Raw genomic sequence first — 24,679 nt, forward strand, 5'->3', positions numbered from 1 at the left:
AGAACAGAGGGCTGTCAGGTGGACTGAGCTCGCACATATGCATCGAAATAAACGCCGATATGATATAACTGTATAGATTCTATTCTTAGGTTCAGTTAGCTTCAGTTAGATTCAGCTTACATGCAAACAGCGGTGGATACCGGTAAACTCCTGGTGCCTGTTTGTAACTGTAGTTTGTAGTAACGTACAAGTGCCACAAGATGGCTCGGCCAGCGGAAGTCTCTGGAGCATGCCGTCGTCGATTACCGCAATTATCGTAATGCATTGTAGTAACAAAAAAACGTCTACCTAACGTACCCCAACAGAAGCAGATCAGAAAACAAGGATGCTTCGTACTAAAATATGAGCAAATATACTTATCAAACAGAGGGAATTAGAAATAAAGGCCTGTCTCTAATATAAGCCTGCTTCCAATAAAGGCCTGGTACCCTCTGCAGTTGAGGTAAATAAAGGCCCGGGCCAATATTAGCGGATTTACGGTATAGCATGCCAAGTACTCTTAAGGACCAACGCAACTTATTTTGACTTTTGCCATATTACTTTGACACATATTGACATTCAGGACTGTGCATAGAGATTTTGAAGAGCTGGGGCTTAATCACAAGAAGACTCCCCCAGCACCTGAAGTAATCTTTGTGGCGGGACAGAGAGCCCTTGTTTAAGTAGGCCGTCTATTTATTTCATGAATTCCCTGCCCTGTTTAAAGCAAAAATTATGGTAAACTGAGATCTTTATGAGAAAACAACATAGGCAGGTGAACACACCGTGTGGACCTTCAGGCTCACGTTGCTCGTTAATTAGGCCAACAAAAGTCAAGAAAAGCAAGATCTACTATGACTTGCTGTAGGTATTCTCCTACAGATAGGTCGTCTGATGCTTCTGACACTGACACATGCTGGCATTTGATTGCTTGGCTCCCTGCTTTCTAGATACCATGTCTGTTTTGGATAACGTACAACAGTGGACCGAGTTAGATCTAAAATGTTTGACATCTGTATTTGGTGAGATTGTGAGAATTGTGCCACTGAGTATCATAGTTTGGATGGCAGGAAATGTGCGGCTAATGAATAAGAATTGGGGCTCCAGAGGGAACGACAGCACTAGGTAAGCACAGTGAGCGCAATCAGCGCATTTGAGTTATACTCCTCACTCTGCCTCTGTCTTTTTATGCACTGACTGAGCACATATGCACAAATTGCACCCGCACTCAATAGCTGCAATTACACTGCAGGCCGCGGCACAAAATCCCATCCTGTGATCATATCTGATTGATTGATGAGGCTGTCGTGAAACATATCTGATCTGTTTCCAGATAAAGGGAGGCATACTGAAACTGCTTGCAAGCGTTCTGAATGGCAGACGGTGACTTGTTCCTAAAAGCATAGCCAACTTGTATTTCATTTTCGACTTGATAGTAAGATCATTTTCGTTTAGAATTTAAGGTAAGTAACTGTATCACAAGAGGAGCAAAGGGCTACCTGGAAAGGCAATGCTGGCTGGATGGCAGACGACAAGTCCGGTGTTCACATGGTGCACCTAATAAAGTTGACCTAATTAGTGACATTTCACATTTGATCTTACACCAGTTCAGGTACTGGAGGAGTACCCTCTCTATAATACTAAAGTATACTATTGATGTATACTATTGATGCAGTGTGTGATGCTATGTATGACATCTATACCTTGCTCTGAGAAAAACTGTCCCTGATGAAAGACAGGATTTAGTGGAGCTGACTATCCAGACATAACTGGCCAAATCTTTGATCTGTATCAGATTTTTGACACATGCAAGTCTGATTTGAAAGAATAACCAATTCCATCAGTTTTCACAGCATCCTCAATATGGTCAGAGAATGCAAGGTTTTGTGCCCATAAAAACCCCACTTCTTATGCATACAGTACATTCTCTCAATCCTCAAATGACATGCAGGCACAGTCATACACACATATCTACAACAGGGTTCCCACTTGTCATGGAATTTCTGGAATATCATGGAATTTCTGAAGATATATATAGAAGCTTTGCAGTTGCATCACAAATTAACCATGTCTGGCTCCATCAAGGTCCATTGGAGAATTGGCTGTTAGTTAATAATGTCTAAATGTATAACAACCAGGCTAGAAAAAGAGTTTAATAGCATAGTATCACTTTGAATTGCTGTACTTGTTCCCACGTGAGCAAATACGCAGACCAGTAAAGATGCTGCACATGGTGCCCAGCTAGGTGTGCAGCATCAACTGATGCTGTAATAGTTGAAGTCATTACTGTCCTGGAATAATCAGAATAACCACATCATTCACCCAATGTATTGCCAAGGAGAATAGATCCACTATACTATATTTGCTACACTCTGATAGGTTAGCCTGTTCGCCAAAATGTTTCGTTAACATCACCCAAACTTAATAAATTCAACACCTGTTATGCAAAACTGATGTAGAGCACTAAGGGACTCACAAGGTCGCCAAATTTCAAATTCTGCTGGTAGCAGCGTGAACAAACTGTTGGTTTTTGGCTTTGTTAGCTAGCTAAATAGCCAGCAGGCTAATTTAGCAAAGCAACCAATATGTTAACATACGGCAACTAACCACTATAATGCTAGGTTCTACTAGATAACTAGCGTGCAAATTAGATGTGTTTACAAGAAGACAGTGATGGTTAACTAACCAGATCCTATGGTCATGGAAGCGCTCTGACTTGTTATGGAAAGTCATGGAAAAGGCATGGAATAATATATATTGGGGCTACAGTGGGAACCCTGCTGTATCTGTACGCCATCATCCCTTCCACTTACATCTAGGCTGGATAAACATGCACAAACTGTCTGAATTATCTCTTACGTTGTGGCCCAGATCTGATATTTTTTGGCTTTTTGACATCAGATTTCCCCCCCCAGTCAGAATAGCCATGGAAAACAGATTTCTGTCCATTTCTGTGTGAATGCAGCCTTGAAAATATAACACACACACGCACATACAAAGTGCCTTCACTAAAACCACACTGACACTCTGCTCAAAATTAAGTTCAACCATTCCAAAGCAAATAATGAAATACAATCCAACCAGCACCCTGCACTTGATCAGATCTGAGGGCAAACAGCAAGCAGCGACAGGGGGAAGGAATAAACTAATGTTTCATTTATGAGGCCATCGGATGGCTGACAACTGACCTCCACTTGACCTGCTGCAGTTATATAGGGCGCAGGTGAAGAACTCCCCGCCAGACTGAGTTTATATTTATCAGCAGACCTTGAGTTCAAATTAACAGGCTCCGTCTAAAACAGTCTAAATCTTAGGGGTTCCGTTTAGTTAAGTTTGACATGGAAGTTTATCATTAAATCATTAGTGTCAAATGTTCTGTCTAGTTTCAATAGGTTGAATTCATTGTTATTCCAGCATCAGAAAATGAAAGGATATTATATTGATTACCCAAATTGGGTAGACATTGAGAAAAATACTGATGAGAAATGAGTGAAAAACGACCCGTGATGTGCAGACTGATTGCCAAGTTCATCAATCATGGAAAATTACAATGTGACACTTCAAACATGTCAGCATTGGAGTTTCAGTATGGTTTTAATTTAGTATACTGACACGGTCACATAACATGTTGACATCATCAGACAGTGTTGATTCTTTTAAATCTTCTCAAGACTCAGCATATCATTTATGATTGTATTGTTAGTTTCAAGTAAACCTAAACTGTTTTTTTGACGCTGTTTTAATGCTTTTATGTTTAATGTTTTATGCTCTAAAGTGCTTTGAGTTATTGAGAAAGCACTATAGAAATAAAATGTATTATTATTATTATTATTGTTATTATTAAGTACTTATCAATCAATATCTCCCTTGTGGTCTCTGATTGTAAAAACTGGCAAGTCGGTGGCAGTAGTCAAATTTTTGATTTCTCTTCATAATTTTGCAATCTAAATGTCACTATTCAAAGACAATGATGACTGCACTGGTTCTAGAGATTGATTAATGTTACGTAGATTGCACTTCATCAATTATTAATTATTCTTCAAAGAAATCATGTTTCTGTAAGAATAATTTGGATTCTCACTTTACTTAAGTCGCAATGTTTACTAGGACAGCAGGATAGTAGAACTGATTTGATTAGATGTAGAGATTTAGAGATTTGGAGAAAAAGATAAAGTGTACTGTACTTTAGTTTTGTGCCTCTGACTTAGAGAATGTGTTGTTGTGCTGGAACTACACAATAAAGATCTGGTTTTAACTCTGTGCGGTTTGGATCTGGTCTTCACATGGCTGTCTGAACAGAGAGAAACAACGTGGAATCTGATTTCTCCCTCTCCAGACACGCAACAGCAGATCAGATCTGTGCCACAAGGGTTGAATATCAGCTTTCCCGGCGCTGTCTAAATGCAGCCTTGTGCAGTGTGTGCCATGTCGAGTCGGAACAGTATTGTGCCACCTTGAAGCCTGTGCTTTTCATCTTTTTCAGTGCTGCCATTTTGGTTTCTGAGGCATGTTCCCTTGTCTGTCAAAAAAAAGAAGGGAAAAAACCATACATCTTTCTTTTCAAGTAAAACAAAGACTTGTAATTTAAAAACAAAACAAAAGAAAAGAAAACATGTTATGGTTAAAACAATTGGAGCAGCCACTAACCAACATGTTCTGTACAAAGAAAAATAGGAATATAACAAAACAGAAATGAGTGAGAAGTCATGGTGGAGAAATACTCAACAGGCAACAAAGATCAGGTCATTTCTCTGATGCGTTGTGAGTATGGGACTGATCCAAAAGCTCTTTTTACAGTCTCCTGAAACAATAATGGCATGCACCATTAATATTTCAGATTGTTGCGTAAAACACACCGCAGACCAGATGAGAACAAACACAAACACAGAGTAGTGTGGCGGCAACAAGGCAAATAATAGTATAAAAACTATGTATAGAAACTGTATGTTTTGTGGTTCAATATATAAACTATGTTTTAAATCATTTAAATAATAAAATTAACTCAGAAATAAAATTAAAAAAGCAGCAGACTTGAAAAGTAATCAAAATTTAAAAGGAAAACCCTGAACAACTGAAAGTGTCCAGCAGAACACAGTGAGTCTGTTTATATGCACACAAATATTCAAAAATCATTCAGGATACTCCGGTATTACATTTTTGAGTATGTAAACACCATCTCCTGTCTCATATAACCCATATAAGCTCATATCTCAATTATGTGAAACCCAGAAATGATAGCTGGGACATACCAATATTAGCCATGTAAACACCTTATCTCGGTTGTTTCTGTGGTCTGTATATGTATGTACTTTCAGAAAACTCTGGTTAGTCATGTATACAGGGATAATTGTAATTGGGATAATAGCATGTATATAAACAGCTTGTCCTGAATAAGGCCTTGATTGGGGAAATGAGCTATTAACCAGAATACTATGTGCATGTAAATGCACTCATTGTGACAGGCACATTATATTAGGCAGAACTAGCAGACCTCTTACATTGAGCATAACTATTCCCTAACATCCTTTTCAAACTGCTGTTGCAAACTGGGAGCTGTTGCAAACTTTGGAGGCCATTGTGTACATTGTAATTTCCTCCAGCACAATTCAAACTATATACATGATGACACCTGACGAGACTAGAACAGCTTAGTACACATAGGTCTGGTTTGGTTTAGCAGGATGGAAAGGATTACAGTTAGATTATCACATTGACTTGTTTTGCGCTTTTCTGTCTTCCTGTCATCCTTAGAAAAAAAAAGATAGAAAAAAAAAAAGATGTTGCACTTGTGACCTAAAAAAAAAAGGTACTACAATAACTTGGAACTTTCTTTTGTGCAGACAACTTACAATTTCAAAGACATAATGTTTTTTGATATGATGCTATCTGTATGGTAATTCCTAGAGGCTCTAGCTCTGAGAGAGAGAACTGAGGTGAAATTCTCCTCTTTCCTGAACATGGTAGATTTGACTGACAGTTGAGCTGTGTGATGATGTTACTGGCTCTGACTTCCCAGGATTCCTTGGAGTCAGCCTGTTGGGGGTGGGAGTGTGAGGGGATGGAGGGTAGTGTTGCTATGTGTAGATGGTAGATCTCTTCATCTCGTCTGCCATCTTCAGCCATCATTTTGTGTTGGGGATGCACAATGGTTCTGTTCCCATACATGTGTATTGTACCTTAAAGGGATACCTTGACATTTTGATTGGTAGTCTTTTCTTCTTCATCAGGTACTGGCCACAGTGCACAGATAAAGTTTTCATACAATTTTCAAGTTGCCATACACTTCAGGTAAAACATTTTGCACCACTAATGGCAAGCAAACAAGCTAACTATTTAGCAGTTAGTGGACATCTTTGTTTTCAACAAGAGATGCTAACAAATGCGAAATAGTTTTCAGTTGAAGGACAACTGCAGAAACCCTTTTCCCAAAAGGTGACAAGTGTTTGGCGAAGACAAACCAAAGACTAAAGGTCAAAATGTCAAGGCATCTCTTTAATGATCGATAATGATAGCACAGAGCTGATTCTAGCATTCAACCATAGGCCCTCCTGAGCTGCTTCTCCTCTTTACACCACACACACACACACACACACACACACATACACACACACACACACCACCTCTCACCGACACATACCCATTCAACCACAAAAAACACAGAATTACAATGATTTCAGTACACTCTACATCATCTCTAAAGTAAAAAAATGCTGCATGTTGTATCAGAGTACTGTACATCCTGGTGGTTGGTTTAGTTTCGTTTGGCTGAGATGGCTGCTTGTCTGCTTCCTCTCCTCTTATCTCCTCTCCTCTCTTGTCTCTCATTTCCATCTCGGAGTTATCCTCTCCTCTCATCTCCTTTTCGATTTCTTCCATCGCTCCTTCACGCTTTCCCCTCCATCGCTCTCTCCTTATTCTTCTCTTCCTCGCTCCTCCCTAGACAAGCAGTGATCAGTGTCATTGTACAGCCAGGTGGATGAGGCTGGACTGTTAATAGTTGAGTTGAGCTGCCAGGAAGCTTTTTCTTGGCATTGTGTGTGTGTTTTACTTGTTTCCAGACAAAAGAAAGACCATGAGCTTGTTGTCTGTCCATCTTTCGTTCCTTCCTTTCTTTCTGTCTATCCTCCTATCCAGGTTTGTTTGATTTATCCAGACACAACAAGATGACTGGGTATGCTACTTTGACCGTTGTCCTCATGTAGTTCACTTCCTACCTGACCTTTATCTTTAATGCTTTTAATTTAGATTAGAATTATCCAAGAGAAATATTACTGGCTTTTAAGACTTGTCTAGACTAGAGAAACATTTATCCTACTACCCAGCCATCTATGAGGGGGTTCCAGATCCTCATAAGGTAGAGGAAGTTTAGAGTGAACCTTTTTGGCACTAAGAGAACATGGCTGATGACGTTATAGTGTTGACTGTGATGGCAGTACTCACCCTGCTCACGCTTACTCTGTGGCTGCTATTGATCACATCATTGGAACTTCAAAACAAAACCAGCACAGTAAGACAGATATGACAGATTCAAGTTCCTACTGGCGTTGAATGAGTGTTTACTACTGTATTACATCACATGTAAGATGTAAAGCAGCTTTTCCAGATTATTCTCTCTGTCGAACAGGTGGATTTCTAAGCATTTGAAGCTACTCTGCCACACAGGAAAAAGAATTACTGCATGTAAATCCAGGTGTTGTTCAGGTTTAGGTGCAACATCTGATGTGGAATTCATGTCAGACGCTGCCCATACCAATACAGCCTCAATTGGATAGTCTATGTGTAGCTATCGGAGCCTTTAGTGTGCTTGTTTTGGCCTTAACTTCTCCAACCTTCACAAATGCTCTTCAACAAAGCAGCGCGACACCCACTTGTAGAGTTTAAGCAGACTTTTGAAGCATTCTGTCGATGTGCATTTAGTTCTTATCACACAGGATTTTCCCTGACAAGCAGAAGTAAAAACAACAACAATGAGTATTACCCTTGAATTGGAGATCTCCTTTAGATGAGTCAAACAGCCATCCATCATCTGAACTTGTGCCAATTCTCTCCCCTGATCACCAACAACAGGGCTGAATACTCCTGGGTCGGCTTTGTCGCCAAGAAAAAGAAGGATAAGGGGAGAATGAGAGACAAGAGAACGAGAGAGAGTGTTGATAGTAACAAATTCTTATTGCCACAGTCCCTGTTGCTGTTCATCTGATAGGAGGATGGCCCTCCGACAACTGCACCTGTCCCAGCCCATTTCCATTCACCCCTATAAGGGATCTGCAGCGGGATGGGACTATAACGTGGTCTCATACTCCAACCTCTCCTGCACCAGAGCGTCGTCTTTGTACTGCAGCCGTGGGGGATTCGGGGAGCAGTCTATGGCCAGGATGGCCTTGCGTATACTGCGGTCCAGGACGTGACGCTCCCAGGCTGGGTAGCGGTTCCTACAAAGGTCTATCTTGATGACCGTCTCTTCGAGGCGCGGAGCACGGGATGACGGCGTGGACGGCACCGTGGGTCGAACCTGAAACACCGGCATGCAGCCGTCCCGCTCTGAGTATTTCCCCATGTCACGCTCCAGGGTTGTAGTACCACCACGGTTAGAGCGCAGTGAGTTAGTGGCACCCTCAGATGGTAGTGTGGAAAACTGAGCAGTGGGGTCTAGGTCAAGGGCCTGGCCACTGGGCGAGCGTCCGAAGCGAGGCCCGTTGGGGTGGAAAAAGGCGTAGTACATGAGCATGAAGACCACACCGGTCAGGAAACTGCTGAAGATGACGCAGAGTGCTGGCACGGCAAAGGCGTCGGTGGCGTGAGGCGACCGGTAAAGGTACCACAATGCACTCAGAGCAGCATTTTCCACCAGGATCACCAGGTAGTAGATGAACAGACGACACCTGCACAAAGACATAATACATGATCAAACCAGATAAACCAGATAGAGTAAAACCAAGGGATTAGCTAAATACTAATCACTAATACTTTTCTCTATTTACATGCTACCTCTTAAAATTGTCTGTAGCCATGATGTTAAATTTCAAATTTCAAAAATTTTAAATTTTGTTATGCGGACGATACCCAAATCTACCTTCCCATCAAGCCTAACCATAAATGCCACCAAAACCTTCAGCTTGTACAAAATGTTGCTGCCAGAATGCTATGCAGAACTAGAAAATTTGACCACATTACACCAGTCATGACTTCCCTTCATTGGCTCCCAATTCAAGCCAGGTCTGACATTAAGGTGCTTCTGTTAACATAGACATCGTTACATGGGCTTGCACCATCATATTTATCCAAGCTCATCATCCCTTATGTTCCCCCTTGTGGCCCTCCGATTGCAGGATGCTGGTTACCTTACTGTCCCTAGAATCAAGAAAAAATGAGCTGGGCAGTAAAGTGTTCTCCTACCGAGCTCCTATCTCTGGAACCAACTCCGACTTACGATTAGGAAAGCTAATTCTGTAGAAATCTTTAAATCCAATCTAGCACCGTCTAGCTCGGGACTGACACAGTCTCTTCTCTCCTACCTTAGCTTAGACATTATTAACATAGAAATCTGCTATTGGGAACCCAGCATAGGGCTGCCTCCTGGTTGCTGCATGTCTAGACTCATTCTCTGTCTGCTGTCTGTTTGAGTGCGTACATCAGTGGTGTAGTCTACGTGATACGCAGGTATACGCCGTATACCCACTAAGAAGCTCCAGGATTTCCGCATACCCACTTAAAAATGCGCAAGGATACATAACAATATAGTTTTGTGACAGAACTTTCACTTCAGTGATTTTGTTTCGCAAATACCGGGTAGAGTATAACTGCAATAAAATAAGTTTTGCAGGGGAAGGCATCTCCTCCATTCACATTTCCATTCATAAAACTAGTGCAGTGCCCGTTCGCCCCGCTGCTGCACAGAGCGTTGTTCACTTGTTTATTCAAAGTTTATTAATATTGAACGTGTTGCGTGTCCAAATTGCCAATTATGTATCGCTTCCCCCCCCCCCCCCCCCCCGGAAACAAATCTCTGAGTATACCCACTACAATAAACTAGACTACACCACTGGCGTACATGGCTGAATATGTCTACCTGAGTATGTGTGTTGTGCTTCCATGGCTGTGTGAGTGTTTGTGGCTTTGTTGTCTTTCCTCCTTCTCAGACATGGGTGTAGTCTTTCTACCTGGCAGTGGCCGTGGGTGCTGCCCTGGCTCCTACGGTCGTTAGTGCTGGCCAAAGTCCCATCTCTGAAAATGTTTCTACCTGGATGTGAATCCGGAATGCTGCCCTTGTTTCTGTGGACATTAGCGCTGACCGTGGCCCATCTCTCTGCCACTTTTGCCTCCCTCTGCCTCATTTGTTTTCTTTCCAAGGTTTCTCCCATATTTTTTTCCTAATAAGGTTTTCTTGGAGGTTTTTCCTTGTATGCTTTGTGGGTCTCAGGTTGGTGGTGCCAGGTAGGTTAGGCTATGTAGATTAGGTAGGCTTGGTATGTCTTGCTAAAGTCTGCTATTGTATGTCTTGTGCTTTGTTCTGCTTCCTTGTGTTTGTCTTATATCATTCTATTCCACAATTGATTGTTGATCAGTTAGATCTACTTAGGTTAATTCTCTGTAAAGTCCTTTGAGGCATGCTTGTGATAAAAACCTAAAACAATATACAAACTTTAACTTAAATATAATGCAATGTTCTCCATAATTAGTAAGGTAGACAAATATGAGGTGGAATTGTTGGCTGTATATGTTTTCTATTTTTTATCCTATTTGCTGCTACAACGCCCCAATTTCCCCACTGGAATCATTGGAGTTTAATCTAATCTAATCTAATCTCATCTCATCTAAATCAAACCCAGTACTTGAGACAGGATAGGATAAAATTGGATTCATTGAAGACAGTAACACGCAATAATGGCTAAACTTACGAGGGAAGAGTTTGACTTTTAACCCCAGTTGATTTAAATGTTTTCAAAGGTTTGTCTACTTTTGATGGGTTAGGAATGTTTCAGAAGGGTTATTTCCATTGGCCTTGCCTTACAAGTCAAATGTTTGGATAACATTATGTGGACATACTAAAGATTACATTTGTCTAGAGGTCATGTATGGTGAAAATTTTCAGTTTTCTGTGCAAATTTAGCCAATATTGTCACGATTCAGACTATTTAATACATTTGATTGCAAGTCACTTGAACAGCTTTAAAACTGAAAAACAACAACTGCAACATAATGGCTCTACTGTCAAATGAAATCTCAAAAAAAGTCAACTTTTCACAAATAAAAAACAAAAAACATACTTTCTGATTAATGCCAAGGCATTGTTGAAAGTATATAAGGGTACATGGGCCCAATTGTCTAAATATAAATATATGAATAAAAATATAAAGGATCACAAAGACATTCAAGAATTCTTTTTGAAAAAACAAATCACTAAAACTGGACTTTTGCACAGGTCTGCATTACAAACAGACAAAAAAAAAACGTAATTTACAGAATAAAACAGAGGGGAACAGAATTGAACTGGATTGAGTTGAGCACCCTCCTCACCTTGTCCGTCCCTCCTTGACGTTGAACCAGGAGAAGATGTAGATGATACCCACCACCATGTCAAACACAATCTCCTCCCACTTGCTGATGCAGAAATCCGTCTCGCAGTGGACGATCCAGAAGGTCATGACGCACCAGTGTAGGACGATGAAAATGCCGAAGTAGAGCTGGAACACCGAGGCGAACAGGGCAAAGGTGATGACTCTCGCCGCGATGGTGAAGAAGTGCCAGCAGAACTGGATGACCACGGCCAAGTAGCTGATGGGCTTCTTGTCGTCCCGAGAGTCTCGCAAGGCCTTCTGGTAGGAAGCCAAAGCCCAGGCCAAAGATACAAGGGAGGCTGCTGCTGTCATACCTGGTACAGACAGACAGGCAGACAGACACACAAAGAGAATACCAAGGTCATGTTTGATTTCAATGCCACATCATGAAAACCTTGAGACATTTTGTTCTGACTGTATTCAGACCTGCAACCACTCGTAATTTACCAGCATTTGGTTCGTGGTTAGTATTTGTTTCAATCGCTGGATACATTTTGAGTATGTGATGTTATAATTCACAATATTTTCAAATGAACAAAATGTCTGTTTTGCTACTCTGTATCACTGATATAACACAATAGTGCTTCGACATCTACCCAGTTTGTGAAAGCTTTTACATTTGCTGTTCTAAACACCTTGTGTGGTAGGTCTTTCCTGGGGAAAAAAATGCATTTGCAGATGCAGATGCATTTGTTCGTATGTTTCCGGTGTGTTTGGAATAAACAGAGGAAGAACTGGGTAGTTAGCATGAGCAGCGATAGGCGCCATGGCTGAACAGACAAAGAAAAGCCACCTACTGAAACTCAAACTTGTGACAACAGTGATAATTTAGCAGGTATAACCAGAGCAGTGATTTATTAAATATAATGAGAGAGTGATAACTAATGGAAGCATAAAGCAGGCACATATAACCAGACAATGATAATTTAAATTAATAGTCAGTGACAACACAAAGACATGGACTATTTTCTCTACAGTCCAAACGCTGGTGACATTATGTTTTCATTTTCATATAAAAATCAGATATATAATATTTTTCCACCCATGTTCTGATCTGTAAAGCCTGCAAGAGGTCTCAACCACAAGGCTGGAAAAGTGTCGCCATTGTCCCTCTGTCTGCACCAGGCCACGCTTTCATTCACTTCCCAATCATCTGCAGTCATTTGAGCCAGTGGATGTTGCTCAGGGCCTGTGCAGGCAACCACAACAGGAGCTGTGGAATAAGCTAATTGGCAGGGCAAATTGAGTTAATTAAAGTCTTTGAATTATATAATTGAGATGGGTAGACACACTGAACTTTGAGGTGCAGGCTTCGATTCCTGCGGCAACTGCGCAGTGTTAGTGATTTCTGCCATTGTCTAACCTTCTGCCTCCGTCCCACACACACACACACACACACACAGACCCACATTCCAGCTTTCATTCTTTGAATGGAGCGTCGTTGTCACAGCAGACAATCCCTGAAAATAGTCTGTTTTAGGAGATGGAGGCCTGACAGAGACATGAAGGAACTGTCTTTTCCCCCCTCTCTCTCTCTAGCTATGGGAGCGTGGGGGGGTCTAAATGGGAGGGGGGGTGGGGGCTGCAATAGAGTTCTAATTTCTAATTTAATAATCTATTACCATTTATTGCCTCAATTACGTAAGATAAGGGTTCAAAATCAGACAGTAAACCAATTCAATGGCAATAGCCTAGATGTTAGGGAGGGCTGGTTTGTGATCAGAAAGTTGCCAGTTCGAATCCCTAGACCAGCTGGGAAAATGTGGCTGAGGAAACTGGTGTGAGTGTATGGAACTGTGTGAATGTGAAGCAGGGTGTTGCTGGAAAGAGGCATGCAGGTCTGTAGACTTTCCCTGGATAAATAAAGGTTAAAATAATAGATTTCCATGAGGCTATCTTGGACCAAGCCAGCTGGACGTTCATGTTAATCCATTACTTCTGATTGACAGAGTGACTGAAGGCTCTTACTGAATGCCAGAGAGAAGAACATAGCAGAACAACTGCAGCAACACTGAAGCAGAGACTAAAAACCAACTTCAGGCTGAACCTTTCTCTACCGCTCTCTCTCCCTCTTTCTCTCTCTCTCTCTCTCCCTCTCTTACCCCCAAGACAGTGAATCATGTTTAATTACATCGGTTGGGGTGGACTAGCTCAGGGGCAAAGAGGAGACACGCAAGGAAAGTGTGTGTGTGTGTGTGTGTCTGTGTGTGTGTGTGTGCATGCGTGCATGTGCGTGCGTGAGTGAGAGAGATCCAGTTGTCACTATGTTTTGGGGTCCAAAATGTCTATTTCTCTACTATTTTCCAAACCCTATTAGGAAAAGGGCTTGGGGTTAGTTTGAACTAGAGTTGGGCTAAGGTCAAAGGTCAGGCTAATGTTAAGGTTAGGGTCAGGGTTAAGGTTTAGCAGTTAGGGAATGAATTCAACTCAATGGAGTGCCCTTGCAAATATAACAACGCAAGGAATTGTGTGTGTGCGTGTGTGTGTGTGTGACAGTGAGCGTCTGGCTGTATATAGGCCATGCCAGTGCTTGCAGGGCTGCTGTGGGCTCTCTGCCTCGTCACTGTAATGAGCAAAATGACGACAGAAGAGAAGGAGATGGAGGAAAGAGACAGAGGAGAGAGAACAAGAGAAAGAAAAAGACAAATAAGAGGAGAATAATTCGCCGGAATCCTTCAGATTTGTATAAAAGCACCAGAACCGCTACTGTATCCTTCTACAGTTCGACACCGTGCACATTTTTAGAATTGGAGCCATTGCAAATGTTCCCTTAAAATTGCAATTTCATTTTATTTTATTACACAATATCACTGAATTCACCATTACATTATGATCTGAGTTTATGATGTTTTGCTCAGCGCTACTGTATTCCTTGGTCATCTATGCAGGTGTAGATGTAGTTTTTCAATCCTATCAGTTCAGCAGATGGTTAGGAGATGATCATTACTCTCTAATCCACTAACAGGTATAGAAGCTTCAGAGTGGCCACTTTCCCCCACGTTTTAAGCTTGGAAGTGTGATTGAATTGACCCCTTGGGACAGCTTGAGAGTATTTCAGTAAGGGCAACTCATGACTCATATTGATATTAAGTTTATTAATGGTTATGACATAGCAATAAGTTTGGTCTTGGTGGAATAGATCTGCTTTTATGGCTCGCTGCTGCACATGCATTAGACCTTAGTCAGGGAGTACATAACCCCCAATATAGTGCATAAAAGCAGACTAAAGCAGATGGAGCAAGACTCATGACAGACAACAGTGGCAGCAGCTTTGTTCATTTGTTTGCACTCAGAGCCAGTGGGGGCGCAGGAAGATTGAATAGGTAACCATAACCTGAGGAAACTACAAATAGCAGTAACAAAAACAACAGCTGAGGTGAGAGAGAAAGAGCGACAAAGGCAGTTGAGGAAATATGAGGATTTAGAAGCCGTTTGATCAGTTCTAAAGGTGCAGATATCCTCTAACAAATGATTCATTTTGAAGAGGGAAGTTAGCATGGAGATGGAAACAAAGGAAATGAAGGAAACAAGGTAACACAAACAATCATGTGATGTTTTAGATCAATTGCAGACGGTCACACAGTAGAGGCTGGCGTGTTAAGAATTCAACTTGTTCGGCCAGCAAACCTGTTCAGACTGCGGAATCCGAAACCATACAGTTTTTTCCCACGGCACAGCCGAGGGCATCACGCGCCAAATTCAAGTCAGACAGTCAGGCAGTCAGGCAGTCAGGCAGTCAGTCAGTCAGTCAGTCAGTTAGTCAGTTAGTCAGTCACTCAGTCATGGCCCCGAGTCTCTTGACAGAGGAAACGAATCTAGGCTATATCAAGGGGGTCATTCGGCCGGAACGCCGTTGCAGGAGTGAATTTGACGACATAACGCGCGTTCCGGTTCTGAAAAAAATAAATACAGAGCAGCACCGGTGGTTATACCTGTTTTAGGAGCTTAAACTACTGGCTCGGTTTGTTTTATCACAGTGCTTAAAAACAGAAAACTTCACTCAACCAGGATGCCAGGCGACATTAAACAAACACACAATCAAATGACAAGCACAGACAGTTTAATCTGAGCTGCGGAGCTGACAGGTTGTGTTGTGAAAATGTCGAGAAAGAAGAAACTAGACATTCTTTCCTATTTTCAACCCAATGTGAGTGATAAAACAATGTGTTCAAGTGAATTTAACTTGTTTCTATGAAGTAGCACTGTTATGAGCGAAGCTAGGCTGTTGTATTTCTGCCTCTCCACCATGCTGACGTTCCAAAACAGCCCAATGGACAGAAATCTATCCGTCAATAATTCTGTCCGTTTTCCGACAGATCAGTGTGGCCCAGGCTAATGGAATTCAACACACATGCTGTACTTGTTTTCTCTCACAAACCTGTCCTTTTGTCTGTACAAACCTGCCAAAATTCATTTCTGCAGCAAGTACCACCCTCTTTACTTTGTATAACTGGAACTCCATTTTCAATCTCAAGTGTGCCTGTTGTTAGCCACAACACACACTCAGGAACTGGATAGCTCAGACAGTCTGTACATGACAATAAAGTTGATCATATCTTATGGCCTGCCCTACATTTACCATCTCATTTAAGTCTTCATTTCGGCATTACCATTTGAAAGGCAATCTGGGAGACTCGCTCTCTATTAGTGGTTAACTTCTTGGTCCACATGAAGATGAGTCTATTTCATCGATTATGCATGATGTGTCTGGGATATACGTAGGTGCTGGCTGTGTAGTGGCTTTTATGGTGGGACTAGGTTGAGACAGAGTAATAGAGGAAATACCTTCATGTTTCTGTGTCAGGCCTACATCTCCTAAAGCGGACTTTATTTTCAGGGTTTCTCTGCTGGGACTATTGAACAGGAAATGTCACTGTACATTAAGTGCCACAGTCAGAAATCCAGCCTTACCACACACCTACAACACACCACTGTCAACTATCCTGTTCTATCCTTTCCAGTCTATATATGACCCAAAAAACAGAGATGGCTTACTGAGAAAATAATATGACACTGAGGCAGAGATATGTGACTGGTCCACAACTGAATCATTGCTGTCAATGTGCCTTCAGTGGTATGGATGCAAGCCAAGCGGAATTTGTTGAGTCCTATATTTTATAGTATATGTCACAAGCCATCATAATACATTATCATCTAAGTTCCATCATCCTGCCTCTTCTCACCCACCTCCACACACCCACCTATCTTGTCAACCACTAAAATGGCTTCGTTTACCCGCTTTGAGGCAGACCGTGTCGCCACATTTAATACAACTCCTTCTGACGGACTCAATCCTTCAGAGACTTGGTCAGAGTGAAGCTTTTTCAGTTTGTGTGACGTAGCCCTATGACTAGGAGTGTAAACATGGAATTGGAGGAGCACAACCGTTTTTCGAAATCAACTGGCTATAGTGAGGATTTGCTCTAAATGATGGCGTCAATATCTGTGCGATCGTTGGCTTCAGGAGACTTGGATTATGCTGCAACACCTGTATGGAGCAATTTTATTTTTCTGTTGTTTTTCTGCTCTTTTTAGAACTCTAAAGATCGGTCCTCAAAGAATTCAGATTTTTTGGAGAACGCTGCTACGAAGTTCACCAGAGTTTCAACTGGCATGAGGGTGAGTAGACATTCTGACGGTAAATGTGAGTGTTTTGAATTGTGATTGGTTGGATTACTTCCTTGTTTTGATTTTTCATTTGGATTACCAGGAAAACCTGAAGTGGATTGTTACATCCTGAACTGAACTAAAAAGAAGTGAGCTCACATTCTTTCTTATTTTATTGTTTATTGCTTGTGCTTATTTCTCTCATGTTGATTGTTGCTATTTATTACGGTGGCCGAGATAGTCAATCTGCGATACATAAACTAGATGCAAGCGGCAAGTAAAAAGTGTGCTGCAACAAAGGAACACTACAGCTAAACGCACAACAACTACAAACAGATTTGTATCATTCAGAAACAATATTACACTTTCTATGCCTGTTAATTCTGTCATTTCGGTAGTTTTTGCAAAACCTCATTATTACTTTATTTATTCATTATTACTTTATTTACATAATTATTAAGTAATTACTAACATGTGGTATGCAGTAATGCCCAAGTCACCACTTGTGCATTGTTGCATTTTACCAGTCACCAAAAAACGTAGTGTGATTATAACTTATAACACCACTCTTCTCTGCAGCCACACTTTGTGATTTAGGCTTATAAAATGGCTGCAGTTTCACCTAAAAACCTGGACTAGTGTAGCCTTAAGCTTTCCATATCATATAATCAGGGCTTGAAATTAACACCCGCCAACCCGCCAAATGCGGGTAAAAATTTACAGTGGCGGGTAACATTGTAAAGTTACTAGCCACTTTGGCTGGTGATGAACCAAGCTCTAAATATTTGAAAAAGGCTGTGTGGTAGAATCGATTGCGCGAGACCGCGAGTATACAAAGCAGTGTTGCAAACTTGGTGACTTTTCAGACTCCCCTGGCGACTTTATTTCTCAAAAGCGACTAGCAACAAATCTGGCGACTTTTTGTGACCATGGGAAGCAATGTTAATGTGTTGAATCCCACAGCATTTGGCAATAAATTGGTACGGCTGATGCCGGTTTTCTCTACTCCAGAGAGGTCTGACGATCACACCGTTTCCCACACACAGCGTAGCCCCCCTCCCTCCGCTGAGAGCAGGGACTGTAGGATAGGATCCACTTGTAATTTCTACCGGCGTACACCGAAACTGGCCCAGGTGGGCGGAGTCAGCACTTATATTAAAACGGCCTACGATGCGGCGTGCATAACAAGTGCAGCATTATATATTGATATGCAAATTATCGTATAACGTCATCTAGCGACTTCTAGCAACTTTCTGAGCAGCCAATAGCTACTTTCCTTGGAAAAGAGTAGGATAAAAATGAAAACAAAGGAGGGGAGAAGGCGAAAATTAGGACATTTAATGCCAAAGGCGATCAGGTCGTGAGTGTCAAAGACCACGAAAACTGCGAAGAGCGACCTCCAGAGCTTGACAATCAAGCAAAGCCAAGACAGGTGTTTTGGAGGACAGTGTCGCCGTTAAGAGCCTCATATTGATGAAATCCACACAATTTGAAATCAACGCAATTTATGAATATCAGTGAAAAACTGTAATTTATAGATTTATTATGCTATATCTTTTATTTTTACTAATACTTATGCTTAAATTAACCCAGTGGCACTCATAATCTGGTTTATTTCAAGAAAAACATTTTGGCTAGTGGAAATTCAGATTGGCTGGTAACTTTAAAATCTAGTAGCCATATTGGCTGGTGATCAAAAAAGTTCATTTCAAGCCCTGCATATAATGTCATATGAAACACTTCTTTACCCAATATACAACAGTCAGCTTTACCACTACCAAGTTCTGCTGTAACTTGCTAATGTTGTGCTAGCTTAAAGTAACCAAACTTAGCATGGGTCAAAATAGAAGGAAAAGAGAGAGGCTTACAGTCCTTCAGACCAGGCTAATGTTGTGCTATCTTAAAGTAACCAAACTTAGCATGGGTCAAAATAAAAGGAAAACTGCAAAGTATACTATTATACTTTTTCTTAGACATCCTCACCAGGAGAGGCTGCTGATGCCACTACACCCACCAATACTGAAGGAATGCTACACTGACAACAACTGGCTCATTGTTAGATATAATAAACCGGGATGTCATACACGTAAAACTGTGAAGTCTGTGGGATTACAAAAGCTGTGCAACACCAGACTGAGGCTGTCTGTTGACTGAATTGGCTGAGCACCCATTTTCTTATTTTGCTAGTAGTAATCTCTTCAAAACAACAAGCCTCCCTGTGTTGCACAAAGAATATTAAGCCGACTTAAAAGCTACAGCCAAACTTAAACAATGCTTCACATGAGGACCAGACAGAAGACTGAACAGAAGTCTCTCTCTCTGTCTCTCTTGGAGCTGTGGGCTACTATTACTATTTTGAAAAGCCTTGTAGGACTTATGTTGTGCTATGAGTTAGCACTTAGAAATGGCTGTACCTGGTTTTGGACTGACAATTGCTGTTACATATTCTGCGTTTTTAGGAAATAAGAGAGCTACACTGAACAAATGATCAAAACATTCAAGGCCTCTTGGCTAAGTTCACCAATTTGGGTCCTGTGAAACGGTGGGAGTTTTTGGTAAGCAGGCACCTCTAGCTCCACTGGAGAATTTTGCTCATCTTTTGCCAGACTTGCTCTGGAGGCCAGTAACAATTAAGCTCTATGTGACTTTCTCACTCCTTATATTTGCGGGTTCAGTTCAAATGAATTATCTGCTCAGACTCAGGTCCAAATTCACTCAGACTGCGTTGCGAGGACAATTTGCCCATTTTGTTAGTACCTTAGTACCTTGAGCTACGAGTGCAGCTACGAGTTTTCATCTTATTCATTAAGAAATTCATGCAAATCAAGTTGCGGTGCAAAAAGCCCACAAAAGAGCACTGCACAGGCGAATAGCCCCTTCATCACCAAGGGAAAATTGCATGCTTTAGCTATAAGACTAACAGACTCACCACCAAGGCTAGCCCCCCTTGCGCCCTAAAGTAATTGGAGCATTCTCTGATCTGAGATTCTAGGACGGAAAACCCGCTTCCTTGCTTGCCTGACTTGCTGGTGACGATGCTGTGTCTTACAGAAATGACAGCAGCCATTCTGAAGGGACAAACTGTTTGACTTTCAAAGGATTACACATGATCACCTCAATGGGTAGGAAAAAACTGGTGTGAAAGGCCCAGGTCAGGGATTTCCTCCTACTCCTCCTCCCCCATACCCACCCACAGAATAGCACTCCTACACTTTATATTTATAATATTTAATACTCCTTTATAATATTTAATACTCTTATTCTTACTGTCCATATTGCCCATCTTTACTGGCTCTGGAACTGCTGTACTTTTGCTATTTTTGCCCTTATTTGTGACTCTTTTTAACATTTAATATTTGATATTTTTTATTTTTTTTTATTTTTCCTATGCCTACTACGTAGTTGTTGCTTGCCTTGTCCTAAGAATTTCATTGTTCAGAATGACCTTGTGTGATACTGTGCATTTGATAAATAAAACACATTGACTTTGATTATCTGCACTACAATAATTTAGGGGAGTTGGTGCTGCGAAGCGTTAGTGAATTGGGCGCAATCTCAATTTTCATGGTCTACAAATAAATATTATGTGGGCAAAATAATTTACATATGCATGACCATGACAGGTCATGCAGACAAGAAGCTTTATTTTTTGACCAGCACTATTAGGCACACTTTAAATTCTGATGTGGTCATTTTGGTCATATAGCGCTCAATCTCAACCTTTAGCGAATGTGGGCCTTTGTGTTCTTGCCAAACAGTACCGTGGTATTCCCGACACCTTCATGCCCACTGAGTTTTCCACCAGGGTAACACCTTGCCTTAGAACATGCACTGTACCTTTTTTCCCATTTCTTTTTAAATCTGAACAGGCCTACTGACGTAATTTTTGTTATTGTCTTTAGCTATTAGCCATTGCCTAATTCAGATGGACCTGTCATGGGGGGCAGATAACTTGCTCACATTGTGAGACATCTGTGTGACTACCTAGAAAAAGTGTTATTTTGACTTCTAACATTCATGCCACTATTTGATTTGTGAAAAAACTTAAATGCCCATCCCTAACATCCATGTGAGTGGATCCATGTTAGTAGATCTGGGCACTGATGTCTTTAGGAAATTCAAGGCCCAAACACACACAAACAACAGCCCACATACACAATATGACATCACTGACATCATTACTGGAACAATGGAACGATTCATGCCCTGTCCTTGAATGTCCTTAAAGCATGATGAACAACTGCAATATTTTAATCTTATATAGTTTATAAATTACATTTAGAAATCCAAATTAAGCATTAAAAGTTTATGATAATCGTACATATGATTTAAAATGTTTGCATGATCTGTAGCTTGTGTGTCTGGACAGTGAAGATGATGCTAGGCTTCCTTATGATCATGCAAAGTTGTATATGTAGTGTGTGTGTGTGTGTGTAAGTGTTACCTTGCACGGCCTGAAGCTTGTGTGTCTGTATGATGATGCAGAGTTGCAGCACTAGCTGTGGAGCACTCTCCAGAAACGTGGCCAGTAGATGCAGCATGCTCACATCAGCAAACTCATAGACCATCCTCCAGTAGTAGCGCCAGCGCTCCGTCTCGCCACTCCGACGACTCCGAACGCCCAGGTAAATGGTGTGGAAATACCTGAGAAAAGCAATGATAATGTCCAAATGAACATGATTGCTAATGCCAATTGCTAATGTGTTATTTGTGCATAGGTCTTCCAACGGCAAAATAGACAGTGACGAAACACCTGCAATTAAAAAATGAAACAAATCCAGTCCACCAATCAAATGAGGAGTGTAAATGCCCTTTTCCAAAACAAATAGTAAATGTAATAGAGGTTGTGAGAGTTGTGTCACAAATCTGTCAACCATGTCCGGCTCCATCATGGAGGGACATTGGAGAACAATGTCTCAATATACAACAAGGCTAAAAAAAGAGAGCTATCTGAAAAAGTAACATTCAGTAACATTATAAATAATAATGAATAGTCTGATAAAGTAGATTTGTTTCCATTTTTTTATTTTTTTTTATTTAGGTTATTGTGACCTAGTAAACTGTCTTGTCTTCAGCCCTAGTCTCTACTGCAAAACACAGTTGTAGTAGAGTTGTAGCTTGAGAAGAGTCAGCTCAGGTAACCTGAACAAATGGCCGGGTTTTTTTTTGGCATTGTTAGCTAGCTAACTAGCCAGCAGGCTATAGGCTATACCAGTCCAGGTTCAAATAGGCTTTCCAGACATGCAGCTGGTTTTAGAGACAGTGGACCAGTGGACATGGACACTCAAAGCAAAGACACAGACACTTTCAGCTATACACTCTGTTAGTTGACAGTTTCCATCAAGAAATTATTAACATTGGACGTGGAAAAAAAGTCATAGGCAATGTGTACTGTCCTCTGTAAGATGGAGCAACCAAATTTCATAGTCAGCCAAACTCCGTTCAAAAACAACGTGTCAGGGAATAGCTCCAGCTTTATTGCAGACTCATGAGTGCATGCAATGATGAATCAGGAGTGAAACTGAAACACAAAATACAACACAACCACTGAGACTCACAGGTGAACATGTCAATGTACAAAGGTAAACAACAAAGAACCTATTCCAACTCCATTGAATACTCGCACTGGTAGAACAAAGGGATTGCAACAGATTCTCAGCTGAAAACCTAGTCTCCTATGGCACAATAGAGAGATCATATGCAAAACTATTGAATTTCCTGTGGAGAAGTCTGTACATGCCACTGATTTAACATTTAATTAATTCCTTAATAGGTTACTTGATAACATTGCTTGAAAAGGTTGTGTTCATGTCTATAAGTGAGTATTAGACTTGCGTATTAATGGTATCCATTTATTTGTATGACTGGACCTACAACACATTCATTGTAAGTTACTTCTGTGCTTTGATCAACATAAATGACTTGTTGGATTCTGTAAATTCATTAAATTCTGTTGAACTGTTTCCTTATAATTCTCCATTTCAGATGTTTAATTTAAAAAGTCGACTTTGCTCAAGTCCCAAGTCAGTCTCAAGTCTTGTGGCACAAGTCTCAAGTCTAAATGTAGATTACCAAGTAAGGTCTAAGTCAAGTCAATGTCATTAATGTTAAGTCTAAAGTCTAAATGTAGAACAGCAAGTCAAGTCAGAACAGAAGAGTCCAGTATCAATTTAATATCTTAAAGAAAAGTAAATATCTAGGACTTTTCAATGCAATATGGTTTTAATATTTTAAAAAAATATAAATTTTGATTGAGTTTGATTTCTATAATCAGTTTCAACTTCAATAAATTCAATCATTCCATACAAATTCAGAAAACAGAATTTAAATTCAGTTGTCTGCTGGAACAAATCTCATCACTTTTAATCTAAGTCTTTTACACAAACACAAGATCTCAAGTCAAGACTTTAGAAACCTTTTCAAGTCATCAAAGTACAAGTCAAAGTTAAGTCCCAAGTCACCAGAACTCAAGTCAAGTCTCAAGTCTTCTCTCCATGCATCAAGTCAAGTCTCAAACAATTAAAATTGTGACTCAAGTCTGACTCGTATCCCCACCTCTGTTGTTATCTGTTCCCCAAATCCCCATTATAATGGTGTAGAAATACAAATAATACAAAATATAGAGAAAAAAAGAGAAAGGCAACGGTGCCCCACTGACATCCATTTGCCTTGACATTCATAAGGTACAGTACTCGCCTAGCATGACCGGACTCATGCATTTTTATCAAATCTGCCACCATCTACTCCTTCTCCAAAATAACTTTAGGTGCAACTGGACCCTTTTCCCTTGACTTCGCAGACCCAAAATATCTATGCATTGGCTGATGTGCCCTTGCGCAAGGCATTTAAACTGCCTACTTCTCCAGTCGAAGCTGTCAGCACCATATACAATATATCAGAAGCCGAGAGTTGAAGACTGTACTGATGTATGGCGTAGAAATAGAAAACACACACCCTTTCCTCCAAAAAACAGTGCTGACATGTCACTGAGCAAGAAACTTCACTCTGGTGATTTTGGTTGCAGATGGTGAGGTTATTCCAGGAGACAACACAGCCACACTTTTCCTTATGTTCCTCAAAGAGCCTTGAGCCTCTCAATCTGCTATTTGGATTATACTCTCCACGTTTTAAAATGTCAACAAAATGTCAGTCATAAAATAACACAAAAACAGGGACATGATACGTTACTGAAGCAGATCTAAAAGTGTGGCCTGGGGACCTACACAGAGGTCCTTGAGGGGATTTCCAGTGGGTCCCCAGCAAAATTAACATGTTTAATGTCACCATTATAATATATTATTATATATTATTACAACCCTATTGTTATTGCTGGAAATCCTATTATTATTATTATTTATTTATTTATTTTTCCACTATTTGGTCCAATAACTTGGCCATATATCAGTAACTTTTTTTCTTATTTGGCGCACAGATAGTCCTGGACACTCTCTACTTGGACACGAAGAATGGTACTGATTGGCCGATAGGGGGCGCTATAGTAAGCACTCAAAGTCCAAGGTTCAGCCCCGATCGCA

General features: G+C 40.9%; 1 protein-coding gene across 2 annotated transcripts in view; it reads right to left on the minus strand.

Moving 5' to 3' along the window:
• Positions 1 to 8,260: 8,260 nt before the first annotated feature.
• The window catches only part of xkr4 (XK related 4), a 45,189-nt gene continuing 28,770 nt past the window's right edge, over positions 8,261 to 24,679 (minus strand). The window contains exons 2-4 of one of the 2 annotated variants that reach the window (XM_071906559.1): positions 21,589 to 21,788; positions 11,497 to 11,851; positions 8,261 to 8,861 (exon numbers count right to left, since the gene is read on the minus strand). In XM_071906559.1, coding sequence (XP_071762660.1) covers positions 8,261 to 8,861; positions 11,497 to 11,851; positions 21,589 to 21,788 — 1,156 coding nt within the window. Of the gene's footprint in view, positions 8,863 to 11,496; positions 11,852 to 21,588; positions 21,789 to 24,679 lie in introns of both variants that reach the window. The other variant, XM_071906560.1, reaches the window with a different exon arrangement.

This window comes from Centroberyx gerrardi, chromosome 13, assembly GCF_048128805.1.
Source record: "Centroberyx gerrardi isolate f3 chromosome 13, fCenGer3.hap1.cur.20231027, whole genome shotgun sequence".
Taxonomy (NCBI): domain Eukaryota; kingdom Metazoa; phylum Chordata; class Actinopteri; order Beryciformes; family Berycidae; genus Centroberyx; species Centroberyx gerrardi.